This window comes from Carlito syrichta, unplaced genomic scaffold (assembly GCF_000164805.1).
Source record: "Carlito syrichta isolate Samal-C Ts95f unplaced genomic scaffold, Tarsius_syrichta-2.0.1 Scaffold272467, whole genome shotgun sequence".
NCBI classification, from domain to species: Eukaryota; Metazoa; Chordata; class Mammalia; order Primates; family Tarsiidae; genus Carlito; species Carlito syrichta.
Window position 1 is genome coordinate 20,350 of NW_007216563.1, and position 14,283 is coordinate 34,632.

Sequence of the window (14,283 nt, forward strand, 5' to 3'; positions counted from 1 at the left end):
CGGCCCGCGGCAGGCCCGCGGGCGTCGCCCGACAGAGGCTCAGCACGGCCCGCACGCCCTTGCCCCGGTTCCTCAGCCCCAAGGCGGGCAGGCGCCGGTGGACCACCTCCACCTCGCAGTGCAGCCTCATCGCTCCGACCGCGGCCGCCGGGCCGAGGGGCTTTGAAACTGCCTGGTTCCCGCCGCCGGGCGCCGCCGCCGGGGTCCTCGAGCGCGCGGGCTGCCCGCGGATCCGCCTGTCTGCCGGCGCCTCGACGTCCCGGCCTTTTCAGCACTCGGTCCCTGCCAGTCCCGCGGTCCCTTCTCCCAGAGCACAGCCGGGTCCCCGCTGTACCCGTCGACCTCCAGAACGCGGACGCCGACCGCCCGAGGCCAGGCCGCGCGGCCCCGGAACCGGCGATCGGCGCGGGCGCCACATGCTCCCCCCCCCACCGCGGCGGCGGCGCCGTGGGTGTTGTTATTGAATGGGCGGATTCCTCCGCCCGGGGACCGTGTGTTTCCAGCACTCGCCGGGTCCCCGTGGGATAGGGAAGGACGCTGGGCATCGCAGGAGTCGCCTCCTAAGTCAGCGAGGGTGTGTTGTTTGTGGTGGCCTCCCCCGCACCCCCTCCCCCCGTTGACACCTGTCACGGCCGTGCGGAGTCCCGTGGAGCCACTTCGTCCCCAAGGTGTGTGGCTGGATGGAGGGACAGCCTCAAGGGTATCTGAGACTCGAAAAGGCCACCCAGACCCCGGGTGGTCTTCGGACTCCCAGTTCCCTGGACTGAGCCAGAGCGGGGCCTGCCGGGCGATGGAGGCGTCTGGGGCGCGAGTTCAGAGTGGACGCCTGAACACGGGCGCCTTGTCCTGGTCCTAGCCTAGCCAGACATTGTATTTCGTCGGAATTGTGCTTTCCACATTGTACCATGGCGTTCCGAAATCCTGATTTTCAGTGCAACTGGGACAAAATCATACTTCTTAAATTAGCGTCCCTGTTGACAACATATTGACCCTAATGGGTTATCTGCCGATCCCTCATTCCTAAAAACGTTATAGTGATTAAGATGATAAAAATGACATCCCTCCATGTAGGAGTCTTGCATAGACATCTAGTACAGCATTAAAATGCGACGCAGGATTTCGCAGAAGTTAATCTCGTGACTAGAGAGAAAACAGAACCCTACAATTTTGAGAGACGATTAAACATCATGAGTTACCTACTTTTGCTCTTTAAGTGGTTAATAATATAGAAGATAACAGAACAACAGTCTAAAGCCTTAGAGGTACGTTAAAGGTAATCTGAATTTCTAGATAGAGTTGGAAGCTAGGAAAATCTTAAAATAAACCAGTTATCATTTTTATTCATGTAGTTATTTTTGTGAATTGAGGTCTCACTCTGTCGCCCAGGCTGACATGCAGTGGCACGATCACAGGTCATCACAACCTCCATCTCCTGGGCTCAGGCAATCCTTCAGCCTCAGCCTCCAGAGTAGCTGGGACTACAGGTGCGTGTCATCACCCCTACCTACTTTTTTTGATTTTTTTTTTTTTTTGGTAGACAAAGGTCCCTATGTTTCCTAGGCTGGTCTCGAACTTCTGGGCTTCAGAAATCCTGGACTTACAGTCTGATGGGATTACAGACTAAACTACCAAGTCAGCCTATAGATAGAATTTTTTAGCATTCCTCCAACAACTGATAATTTATTGGTCTGGATGGGGCAACTAGGGAAATAGGGCATAGGATTAGAGAAGACTTACTTTTTTTTGGAGGGGGGTTGGAATCTCAGTCTGTCGCCCAGACTGGAGTGCAGTGGCAGACTCACAGCCGCCACAGTCTCTACCTCCGGGGCTAGGCAATCTTTCTGCCTCAGCCTTCCAAGTAGCTGGAACTATAGGCTACACTACCACACCCAGCTATTTTTTTTTTTATTTATTGTAGAGATGAAGTCTCGAAAAGATGCTGGTCTAAAACCCCTGGGCCCAGGTAATCCTCGATCTACCAAAGTGCTGGAATTAATGGGCATGAGCCACCAAACCTGGCAAGACTCACTTAAAAAAATTTTTTATTGATATAGATGTTTCCCAAATGTTAACTGGCTGTAAACAAAGGGAAGAAACATGGTGAAATTGGGTTTGTTGGTAGAAGGGAGATGATACTAAAGGCTCTGCCAACAAATGTTCAGAATCCAGGATTTTCCTGTTTCTCCATGGTTCAGTTTCTCACAGGTCACATTTCATTTGAAGGATTCTGGAGACCAAATAAGATAGGAGTCTTTGGGTCTTCTCTCAGCCGAGGCAGCAAGTGAAAATATAATTTATTTTTCAGATTCCACTGGGGTGTTAAAAAGGCTCTTTTGCATCACAGTACCATGCTCCCTGCTCCTGGTCCACTTTTCCATATACTCATTCTTAAAGCATTTTCTTTTCTTTTCTTTTTTGAGTAGGAGTCTCACTCTGTCGCCCAGGCTAGAGTGCAGTGGCACGCTCATGGTCATGCAGCCTTAACCTGCTGGGCTCAGGTGATCCTTCCACCTCAGCCTTCCAAGTAGCTGGAACCACAGGCACACACCATCACGCCCAGCAAATTTTTTAATTTATTGTAGAGAAGAGATCTCGCCATGTTGCTGAGGCTGGACTCAAACCCGTGAACTCGGGAAATCCTCTCGCCTTGGCCTTCCAAATTGAGCATTTTCTCATCTCCTGATCCAGATCATTGGGATGACCCAAATTTTTCACAGTGTTGTGATTTTTGTGACATTCCTTAAGCAAGTTAATCTCGACATTGCATTCTTCGGTGTGCAAGTGTGACGATAAGTAAGAATGCATCTTTTTTTTTTTTTTTTTTTTTTTTTGAGTTGGAGTCTCACTCGGTCGCCCAGACTGGAGTGCAGTGGCCGCTTCCGGCCACCGCAACCTCGACCTGCTGGGCTCCAGCGATCCTTCCGCCTCAGCCTTCCGAGTAGCCGGAATTATAGGCATGCGCTACCACGCCCGGCTGGCGTTTTTTTTTTTATTGTAGAGATGAGGTCTCGCTGCCCAGGCGGGTCTCGAACCCGCGGGCTCAGGCAATCCACTCACCTCAGCCTCCCAAAGGCGCAGGATTACAAGCTGAGCCACTGAGCCCGGCTAAGAATGCATCTTTAGGAGAAGGCGATGGATCACAGCCCCAACTTGGTGGCCACACTGGGAGAGTCGAAGCCTGAGTCACCGACGAAAACTCCCCATCCACAGGCCGGCTCCAGCCAAGGGTCAAGCTGCTTGCTCCGCAGGCTTCCAACATGCCAGGTGCCCTCTACTGCTGACCTGGCTCCACTCACCCTCTAAAAAGCTTACTTTATTTTTTTATTTTTAATTTTTTTGAGTTGGAGTCTCACTCTGTTGCCCAGATTGGAGTGCAGTGGCCGCTCCCGTCCACTGCAGCCTCGAACTGCTGGGCTCCGGCGATCCTTCTGCCTCAGCTTTTCAAGTAGTTGGAACTACAGGCACGCGCTACCAACCCCGGCTGATTTTTCAAATTTATTTATTTATTTTTTTATTGTAGAGATGAGGTCTCGCCAAGTTGCCCAGGCGGGTCTCGAACCCGCGGGTTCAAGCAATCCACTCACCTTGGCCTCCCAAAGCACTGGGATTACAGGCTGAGCCACCAAGCCCGGCCTACTAAAAGGCTTACTTTAAAAAATATGTTTTATGCTGGGCTCGGTGGCTCAGCCTGTAATCCCAGCACTTTGGGAGACCAAGACATGTGGATCGCCTGAGCCCACGGGTTCGAGACCAGCCTGGGCACCTTGGTGAGACGTCTCTTCTACAATAAATGAAAAAATTAGCTGGGTATGGTGGCGCATGCCTGTAGTTCCAACTACATGGAGGGCTGAGGCGGAAGGATCAACGGAGCCCAGCAGGTTGACGCTAGGGTGGCCGTGAGTGTGCTACTGCACTCCAGCCTGGGTGATGGAGTGAGACTCCAACTCAAAAAGAAAAACGTTTTATGTATGTATGTTTTATTTAAAATACTTACAGTTGCCGGGATGGTAGCTCAAGCCTGTAATCTCACAGTTTGGGAGGTGGAGGTGAGAGGATTGCTTGAGCCCAGGAGTTTGAGACCATCTTAGGCAACACTGAGACCTTGTCTCTACAAAAATTAAAACAAATTTTTTTTTAAATTTAGAAGAGGAATTAAGGCTGGGTGTGGTGGCTCATGCCTGTAATCCCAGCACTTTTGGAGACAGTGGCGAGAGGGTTGCCTGAGCTCAGGAGTTCGAGATCAGCCTGAGCAACATGGCGAGACCACGTCTCCACAATAAGTAAAAAAATTAACTGGATGTGGTGGCACATGCTTGTAGTTCCAGCTACTGAAGGGGAAGCATCACCTGAGCCCAGCAGGTCAAGGCTGCGGTGACTGTGAGCGTACCACTGCACTCCAGCCTGGGCAACAGAGTGAGACTCGGACTGAAAAATAAAAATAAAAATAGAAAAGGAATTGGTAGATGTACTAAAGTGTACGTATTATTGTAATAGCCAAACATGCAAAACATGTATCTTAGAGTTTGTCTATGGTATAATAGATTTTTTAAAGTTTAGAGAATAAGTATGATTCTATTTCTAAAGTCCTGAAGTGGAAAGTAATTCAAGAGATCGGCATGTGTTTTAAATGGTTAAATTCTGAATGCACATCAAAGATCACAGATGACTGTAACAATCATTTGAGAAAGAAAATGAAAGATCTTAAATTATTATTCAACTATTATCATTATTATTTTTTTGAGTTGGAGTCTCACCCTGTCACCCAGGCTGAAGTGCAGTGGCATGATCATGACTCACCATATCTTGAAACACCTGGGCTCAAGCAATCATCCCATCTCAGCCTCCTGAGTAGCTGGAACTACAAGTGCACCCCAGATGCTGGATAATTTTAAAAATTGTTTTAATTTTTGTTGAGACAAGATCACTCTATGTTGCCCAGGCTGGTCTTGAACCAAGCTCAAGCAGTCCTCCTGCCTGAGTCTCACAAAGGGGCTGGGATCACAGATGTGAGCCACCCTGGTTCCGCTATTATTATTATTTTCAGTTATTATTATATTCACGTCTTGACATACAGATTATTCCAATGTATTCCAATTCAAAAATAAGATCTATTTCATGACAGACTAGCTCTGGGGGAAAAAATCTATACTCTGTACTGTCTTTTTTTTTTTTGAAAGCAGGATTTATTGAGAGGACAGAAAAGCTCCCATAGTAGGAGGGGACCCGAGGAAATTGCCCATGCTTCAGTCTTATAAAAATTACTTTTCTTTTTTCTTTTTTTTTGAGTTGGAGTCTCACTCTGTCGCCCAGACTGGAGTGCAGTGGCTGCTCCCGGCCACCGCAGCCTCGACCTGCTGGGCTCCGGCGATCCTTCGGCCTCAGCCTTCCAAGTAGCTGGAATTACAGGCATGCGCTACCACACCTGGCTCATTTTTTGATTTATTGTAGAGATGAGGTCTCACCAAGTTGCCCAGGCGGGTCTCGAACCTGTGGGCTCAGGCAATCCACTCACCTCAGCCTCCCAAGGCGCAGGATTACAGGCTGAGTCACTGAGCCTGGCTACTTTTATTTTTTCAAAAGGAAAATATCCATAGGGATTATTTGGGCAAAGAGATTATGTCACATTTTTTCTTTTTCTTTGTATTTTTTTTGAATCGGAGTCTCACTCTGTTGCCCAGGCTGGAGTGCAATGGCACACTCAAGGCCACCCCAGTGTGGACCTGCTGGGCTCTGGCTATCCTTCTGTCTCTGCTGTCTGCCTTTGCCTTCAAGTAACTGAAACTACAGGAACACACATGTCCAGCTAATTTTTGATTTATTGTAGAAAGGAGGTCTTACCAAATTCCCCAGGCTGATCTCGAACCAGTGGGCTCAGGCAATCCGCTGGCCTTGGTCTCCCAAAGAGCTGGGATTATAGGCTGAGCCACTGAGCAGGGCTGGAAAACGTGTTCTAAAAACAGAAACATATCAAAACCACATACAAAAGAAAACTAGGAAACTGTAAGAAGACCACAAGATTAAGCTGAAAGCTCTTCATAAACACAAATTAAAATTAACTTTTAAAGTTGTGTTTTCAGCTTTCTTACTGAAAAAGAAATGGATTCATCTATGAGATGGGATAGGTGGTGTCACTTTATCTTAAGACAAAAAAGAAGTACGACGTCTCAAACTAGGCTATTGGTTGGTTGTGGTAGCTCACACCTGTAATTCCAGCACTTTGGGAGGCAGGAGGATCACTTGAGACCAAGCTGAACAACTTTGGCAAAACTTCATTGCTACCAAAAAAAAAAGAAAGAAAGAAAAAGAAAAAGAAAGAAAGAAAAACCATAGCCGGGAGTGGTAGCATGCATCTGTAGTTCCAGTAACTTGGGAATCTGAGGCAGGAGGATCACTTGAGTTCAGGAGGTGGAGGCTGCAGTAAGCCATGATTGTGCACTAGAACCTGGATGACAGAGCAAGACTCTGTAACAAAACCAAAAAAACCCAAACACACACCTACACCCACACCCACACCCCCCAAAATCTCTATCAAGGAGAATAATCTATGTACCAGAATAAACATTACAAATTACTTAAATATTTTAAAAATTGTTTAAATATCAAGATGCTTTAAGACTGTTCAAGTGCAGCTAGTTGCTTCTTGTTTGTCTCTTTTTTGGAGCCTCACTCTGTCTCCCCAACTGGAGTCAGCCTCTCAAGTAACTGGAACTACAGGCGCGCGCTACCACGCCCAGCTATATATATATATATATATTTTTTAATTTATTGTAGAGATGAGATCGAACCAAGTTGCTCAGGCGGGTCTTGAACCCGCAGGCTCAGGCAATCAACTCACCTCGGCCTCCCAAAACGCAGGGATTACAGGCTGAGTCACCGAGCTTGGCCTTGTCTTTTTTTTCCTCCCTCTCTTTTAAATGAGTCCACCTTTTTAGGCTAACATAATTATATATCAGAGTATTCGAAATATTTATAGAATTATCTTAGAACCATGGCAATCTTTTAAATATTATGGAGACCCACTAGGAAAGCCCCGAGAAAGTAGACGAATGATAGATTCGCTTCTGAGAGGCAGATGCATTTTGGAAAACACACGTCAGTGACTGACCTAAATTGCAGGAAAGCTGGAGATGTTGGCATTAGATTCTGCCCGATCAGGCTTTAAAATAAAATATACCCTTTCATTCTTAGGTATCACGAGGCCTTTTGTGTATCTTCCAGTCCAGTTACAAGGTTGTTCACCATCCCCGAGCCTGTTCCAGGTCCAATCTTTCGCTCAAGCTCTTCCTCTCAGAGACCACCCAGTCTTCCGTCAAGTGCTGCCCGTGAGAATCTCATTCTTCAAGCTCTGCATCAAAGGTCCCCCAGAGGTACCTCCAGCTGAAATGAATCGATCCCCTCTTTGCTCCTTTCATGTTCACGTTCGTCACTGAATACAGAGTATGCTCCTTACTTCGTGGTGTACACATTGTTGTGGCACAAACGTGGAAACCGGGAGGAAGGACTCCCAGAATCCTATTTTCTACAGTGGATTAGAAAATTTTGAGAGCGAGGAGGGAGTCATATCTAAATCTCTGCCTCCCCGCCTTCTTCGTCATACTACAGTGCCGAGCTTAATGGTTGGGTAGGGGGCCCTTCCGGACCCCTGGAATAATCTTCAAAAGAAATCTTGTATTTCAGTTCTAATGTCAGAGTTTATGGTGTAAACATGTCTTGAATTGTTGCACCCTGTGTTTCATTGTATAAATCTAGCTAATCTTCGATTTCGGAGGTTTGTCTAAAGGCATTATAAATGACGGTGTGGCATTTAGACCTCTTTCAGCAGAGATTTGACATTTACTTTTTTGTCAAAGCAACAGAAACACTGCACATTACTTGTGAGTCATTTCATTTCTATCGGTTACACTTAAGTATCATACACTAGGGGCCAAAGAACCTCTTATCATTTATTTTTCTGAAATGGTGTAGGTGTATGTCTTGGAGGAGTGTGTCAATTTAAAAAAAAAATCGAAAACGTATTGTGTTTAACGAAGTAGAAGCACCCTCCTACCGTTGACTTGTGATTATTGCAGCTGATTTAAGTTGTTTTTATAACTTTGTTCCAGTAGGGGGCAGTGTGAGACGCGGCAACATCCGTTTCCAAGTGTGTAAAAGTTGAATGAAAATGAACGTAAAATACTCAGTCCATACAGTTTGTCACCTCCTTCTTGTTCAAAAGAGACAGGGTCTCGCTATGTTGCCCAGGCTGGAGTACAGTGGCTATTCACAGGCGCGATCCCACTACTGATCAGCACGGGAGTTTTGACCTGCTCCGTTTCCGACCTGGGCCGGTTCACCCCTCCTTAGGCAACCTGGTGGTCCCCCGCTCCCGGGAGGTCACCATATTGATGCCGAACTTAGTGCGGACACCCGATCGGCATAGCGCACAGCAGCCCAGAACTCCTGGACTCAAGCGATCCTCCAACCTCAGCCTCCCCGGTAGCTGGGACTACAGGCACGCGCCACCGCGCCCGGCGCTCTCCAGGCGGCGCAAAATCATACTAGAAGTTGAGGTGGGCTGACGTCATCAACGGCGCCAGCCTACATCATCGGTCGTCGCTTCGTGAGGCCACGTTCCGCACTGCGCACGCGCCACTTTTTTAGCGCTGCATTCTGGGTACTCCGTGTCCCCGTTCCTTCCCCCGCCCCACGAAATCTGAAGAGCGCACGCGCGGGGAAGTTCCTTCCTTTCGCCTCGTTGCGCTCCTGAGAGCAAGATGGGCCACCAGCAGCTCTACTGGAGCCACCCGCGGAAATTCGGCCAGGGTTCTCGCTCTTGGTGAGGAGTAGACTGCGGCTTTGGGTAGGGTTGTGCTGCTGCGCGGGGTTGCTTAGCTTCTCAAGGAGAGAAGTCACGGGCGGCGCGTGGGGGCGAGACCGAATCGAAGCTGAGGGGGCCGCCATGACGGGCCTGGAACGCGCTCGGGAAGACGGGGGCTGCGGCTCGTGGTCCGCCGAGGGAGGACGCGTGTCGTTTCGGAGACTTGTAAAACTCATCTTTTTTTTTTTAATTTAAACAGCCGCGTCTGCTCAAACCGGCACGGTCTGATCCGGAAATACGGCCTGAATATGTGCCGCCAGTGTTTCCGCCAGTACGCGAAGGACATAGGCTTCATTAAGGTAGGCGGCCGCGGGCTCCGGGCTCTTGCGGTGGGCGGGCAGGGTGGGGATGGGACTCTGCCTGATCTTGTGTTTTCGGCGGAGGACAGCCGGTCTTCCCTGTGGGCACGGTCCTGAGCCGTCGACCGAGACCTTTCCTCGTATTCGTTGGCAGCGCGTGACACTGTTCATGGTCTGGGCAGTTATAGGAACCGAATAGGGAAGGTAAAGGACTTAGAGATGGTCTCCTCCAACACCCCCTCAGCTTCCGAACTAAATAGACGGGGCGCCGAGACATGTATACACGTTCGCTGGGAAGATGACGTGAACCAAGTGACTGCGAGCGTCACCAAGCGACAGGCAGGACAGTCAAGATGGTAGGAGCACGGTTGAGCGAACGTCATGGTACATGTTTTACGTGTTGCTACCGTAATTCGAAGAGTAATCATAGATAAGACATCGCTTAAAGTGTGTAGTTATTTGGGTACCGCCGTGTGTATTAACCACTGATCAGAAGTGTTTGGCAGCAGCCGTAGACTGGAATGAGCTTCAGGTTTGGGGCTGGGTAGATATTGCTAGGGTTTAGCCTACATAGGTCTGCCATTTAATAGTTGTGTGACCTTTCAAGTGAATACATTAAGGTTTTTTTGGCTCCTAAAAATAACTTAAATACTCGTTTTTCTTTTATTTTTTTGAGTGGGGGTCATACTTTGTCATCCAGGCTGGAGTGCAGTGGCACGCTCCCGGTCTCCCCAGCCTTCCAAGTAGCTAGAACTACAGATGTGCCCCGCCACACCCACCTGATTTTTTGATTTATTGTAGCGATAAGGTCTCACCAATTTGCCTGTGCTGGTCTCGAACCCTTGGGCTCAGGCAATCCTCTGACCTTCGCCTCCCAAAGTGCTGGGATGACAGGCGTGAGTCACCGTGCTCTGCACTCTTTTTCTTTAAATGTGAAAACTTATTTATTATTGGCTCTTTGAGATAAAATAACTAGTTTTCTGATACCTAATTATTTTGTACAGGATATTGAATAGAACCTACTTATTTTTGAGTTGGAGTCTCACTCTGTCACTCAGACTGGAGTGCAGTGGCCGCTCCTGGCCACCACAGCCTCGACCTGCTGGGCTCCGGTGATCCTTCCGCCTCAGCCTTCCAAGTAGCTGGAACTACAGGCGCGCGCTCCCACGCCTGGCTCATTTTTTGATTTATTGTAGAGATGAGGTCTCACCAAGTTGCCCAGGCGGGTCTCGAACCCGTGGGCTCAGGCAGTCCGCTCACCTCCGCCTCCCAAAGCACTGGGATTACAGGCTGAGCCACTGAGCCCGGCCAAAATATATATTTTTTGTGGTAGTGTGTCAGTGTTGTTTTTTTTTTCCCCCAGTTGGAGTCTCTTGCCCAGGCAGGAGTGCAGTGGCACACTCACAACTCTCTACAGTCTCAACCGCCTGGACTCAGGCAGTCTTTTTTACCTTAGCCTCCCTAATAGTAGCTGGGACTACATGCACGCACTACCATGCCTCGCTGTGTAAATTGTAATGAGATGTGCCAGAGACAAAAGTATCTTTAAGCTCAGACTTAATACATTCGCGATCAGCACAATTTTCACTTTCCTAAGACTGAGAGCGGGTGAAAATTAAAAAAAAAATCTGAGGCTGAAGCTAATTGCCACAGATTTGTCTTTAAGCACAAGTGAAATGGTATTTTCTAAATTGTTGCTTTTTTCACAATACTGCTGAAAGTTGCAGGCATATCCGGTATTTGCATCAGATACCACTCTGACTAGCATTCTGTACTTTTTGTTTTTATTTGGATTATAAACCTGGAAAGACAAGAAATCTTCCACAATGAGGTAGATTCATGCCAGTGGCAATCGGGAACCGAATTTGGAGTGATGTAAATTTGCGCAGCAGTCCTGAATGAGTTAATGGTATTATGAGGAAGCTCACTTAACTGTTGTAAGAATACGCTTTGGCCCACCCACTAACTCGATATTCTTAGTTTCTCGAAGTTAACTAATTATATAGTGACCCACTTAATTACCATCGTTAGCATTTGGTAAAGATCATTTTATATAGTAGTGTTTTGTTTTAGGAAACTTTAGGGAAGAAGTGGGAATATATAAATGAGTCTAAAGTACAGTTGAGGTTTATCGAGCGACTTGTGCTTGGCCTTCAGCAAATAAACTATTTAGATTTTGGTGTAGTTAGGGGGTGAGATTTCTAGCAGAAATGTTCTGTATTACGTCAGTTTTTGTGAGAATCAAGTTGAGATTTTAAGCATTTTTAAAATAACACATCTTTTTTTTTTTCAGTTGGATTGAGTGATCTTCTTGAATGGATTATCCAAGCCATCTACACAGTGGAAGCATGCTAGCTCCTTGTACATAAAATAAAAAATTCTTTAAAAAATATCAGTTTATGAGTGTTTTAATGTAGCTAGAATAGTTGATTTGGTATAGAAATTGCATTTAAAATTTATCTCTTATTGTCTTAATGGATTTGTCTGCAGAATATGTGATTTATTTTCCCTGAGTTACATAAAAATGTTCGTGCTAAACTCTGGTAAATGCCAGTTTTATTTTTGTACCTTGGAAAATGTGTTTCATGATAAAGTGCCTACTGTATATTGAAACATTCAGTATATATACTGAAACGAACAGTTTCATGAGCAGTTGACTTGAACAATGAGGTAGACTAGTAAAAAAAAAAAATGTTGAAAAAATTTTGGAAAGGAAGGCTAACCGCTAAAACCTGCTCTGGGCAGAGGAGGTTGCCCAGGTGTCATACAGGGAATATTTCCCAGGTAAAAGCTTGAAAGCCTTGTGATATGTGGAAGGGAGCAGGGACTACATATGTATCAGTGTTTTTAGATATATATATTATATGTGGAGAATTAAAACCGTGGCCCTGAAGCATTTATTGAAGGACTCAGGTGTAGTGTTGCTTTAACATACTGATGGTACAGGTGACCAACAAGATAGATAAAAGTAGGCTCTTGTGAAAATCCCAGTGCTTGTCCTTGCCCCAATGTCACCACCTAGAAGTCGATTTATTGCCAGTGAGTCTGACTCTACCCCGTGCATGCTGAATTAGTCTACATTTGAGCAAGGTCCTCTAGGTGATCCAAGTTTAGGAAGGACTGAGTAACAATCTTAAAGTTTTTGAGCTCTTGTTATACTGACCACTGGGAATTGTATTGAACAAAAAGTTCTCAGTTGAATTTACATGCTGATAGAGCAGCGGTATGCAATATGCAAGAAGAACAAGGCAGGGGATGTATGTGGGCTGGGTGTAGTCAGGGAAGAAAGCATTTGGGTTAAGAACTTACTAAGCAGAGCTTACTGTGGAAGAGTTCTTAGACGGAGTTTTCTAAAAATAGCAAAGTTGTGGCTGAAACAAAGTTGGCCAGAATCTATGAACCCTGTAGGCTATAGTTATGTATTGTAGATGAGCACCCACTTGGGGGGTGAACAGAGGAGTGAAGTAAACTGGGTTTATTTTTTAGTGTCTGTTGCCAAGTCTCGAGTGCAGTGGCACCGTCTCTGCTCACCACAGCCTCCACTTCCTGAGCTCGGGTGATGCCCAACCTCCCCAGTAGCTGGGAATACAGGCGCATGCCACCACATCTAGTTTTTTGATTTTTTTTTGGTAGAGCTGGGGTCTTGCTATGTTGCCCAGGTTGGTCTGGAACTTCTGGGCTTTAGCAGTCCTGCCTCAGGCTCCTAAAGTGTTTTGGTTACAGGCGTGAGCCACCACGCCTGGCCAAAAGCTCAGTATGTGTTCTTGGGAAAAGATGATGATACTATAGATACCATCGGGTATGATATTGGATCATAGAGGTTATATGCTTAGGTTTGGGTCTTATTCTCTTTGGGCTGTTGTACAGTAGGCTTGATGACTTTCATAATAGACATTTCTCAGTTCTGGAGACTGGAAAGTCCAGGATCGAGGAGCTTGTAGATTTCAAGTCTCTTGAGTGGTTTCCTAATTCATAGATGGTACTTTCTCCCTGTGTCCTCACTTGGATGGGGCAAATGAACTTCCTTGGGCCTATTTTATAGGGTTGCTAATCCCATGGGGACTGAGCTATATGACCTCATTGCTTGCCAAAAGCTCCCACATCCTGAAACCCATGTTAGTATTTCAACACATGAAAATGGGGGGGGGGGTGTGTGACACATTTAGGCTATAGCATCTCCCTTTTTTTCTTTTTTTTGAGTCAGTGTTGCCCAGGCTAGAGTGGGACCATCATGGTCACCGCCACCTTAACCTGTTGGTTTCAGGCAATCTTTCCACCTTAGTCTTCCAAATAGCTGGAAGTGACAGGCGTGCCCACGCCCAACTAAGTTTTTGATTTTATTGTAGAGATGAGGTCTCGTCAAGTTGACCTGGCTGGTCTCAAGCCCCTGGACTCAGGCGATCCTCTCCCCTCTGCCTGGTATTACAGGCGTGAGCCACTGTGCCTGGCAGCATCTCCTTTAATACAACTCTGAGGTATAGTCCCTATTTTAATGACAAGACACAAGGAATAGGTAATTTTCCCAAGATTGCATAGCCAGTAAGTGAGATTCAAACCAGAGGGTGTGTCTCAAAAACTACTTTTTTTTTTTTGAACTGGCATCTCCTCTCGCCCAGGCTGGAGTGCAGTGGCATGCTCACGGCCACCGCAGCCTCAACCTGCTGGGTTTAGGCGATCCTTCTGCCTTAGCCTTCCAAATAGCTAATACATATGCACACCACACCCGGCTAATTTCTGTGATTTTTTTTGTATAGACTAGGTCTCACGAAGTTGCCCAGGCTGGTCTGGAACCCCCTGGGCTCAGGCAATCCTCTCACCTCAGCCTCCGAAAGTGCTGTGATTACAGGCTGAGCCACTGCTTTTTACCAATAAACTAAATGTTCAACAAAAAGGAAAAGCTTTGGTAAATAATGGTAGTCTACTAAATACCTACAGAAATAATTTTCAATAAAAAAATTGGTATAATTTCAATATGTTTAAAAACAAATGCTCAGGAAGAACAAGGAAACATGCTAGTATGTTAGCAGTGTTTGCCTTTAGGGATGGGGTATCCAGTGTAGTGTGCCTGGTACCTATATTGCTAGTTAGGCCTCTGCTCTTCCTTTTTTTTTTTTTTTTTTTTTTGAG

The 14,283-nt window shown here is 46.6% G+C and overlaps 2 protein-coding genes across 3 annotated transcripts in view; one reads left to right on the plus strand and one right to left on the minus strand.

The window, feature by feature from the left end:
* The window catches only part of LRR1 (leucine rich repeat protein 1), a 13,267-nt gene extending 13,127 nt beyond the window's left edge, over positions 1 to 140 (minus strand). The window contains exon 1 of the mRNA XM_008052321.2: positions 7 to 140. Coding sequence (XP_008050512.1) covers positions 7 to 130 — 124 coding nt within the window. The 5' untranslated portion in view covers positions 131 to 140. The remainder of the gene's footprint in view (positions 1 to 6) is intronic.
* Positions 141 to 8,691: 8,551 nt separating this feature from the next.
* Positions 8,692 to 14,283, plus strand: part of RPS29 (ribosomal protein S29) — a 29,227-nt gene continuing 23,635 nt past the window's right edge. Inside the window, exons 1-3 of one of the 2 annotated variants that reach the window (XM_021709674.1) lie at positions 8,692 to 8,815; positions 9,057 to 9,156; positions 11,450 to 11,496. In XM_021709674.1, the coding sequence (XP_021565349.1) occupies positions 8,754 to 8,815; positions 9,057 to 9,156; positions 11,450 to 11,458 (171 nt within the window). In that variant the 5' untranslated portion in view covers positions 8,692 to 8,753 and the 3' untranslated portion in view covers positions 11,459 to 11,496. Of the gene's footprint in view, positions 8,816 to 9,056; positions 9,157 to 11,449; positions 11,549 to 14,283 lie in introns of those variants that run through there. The other variant, XM_008052323.1, reaches the window with a different exon arrangement.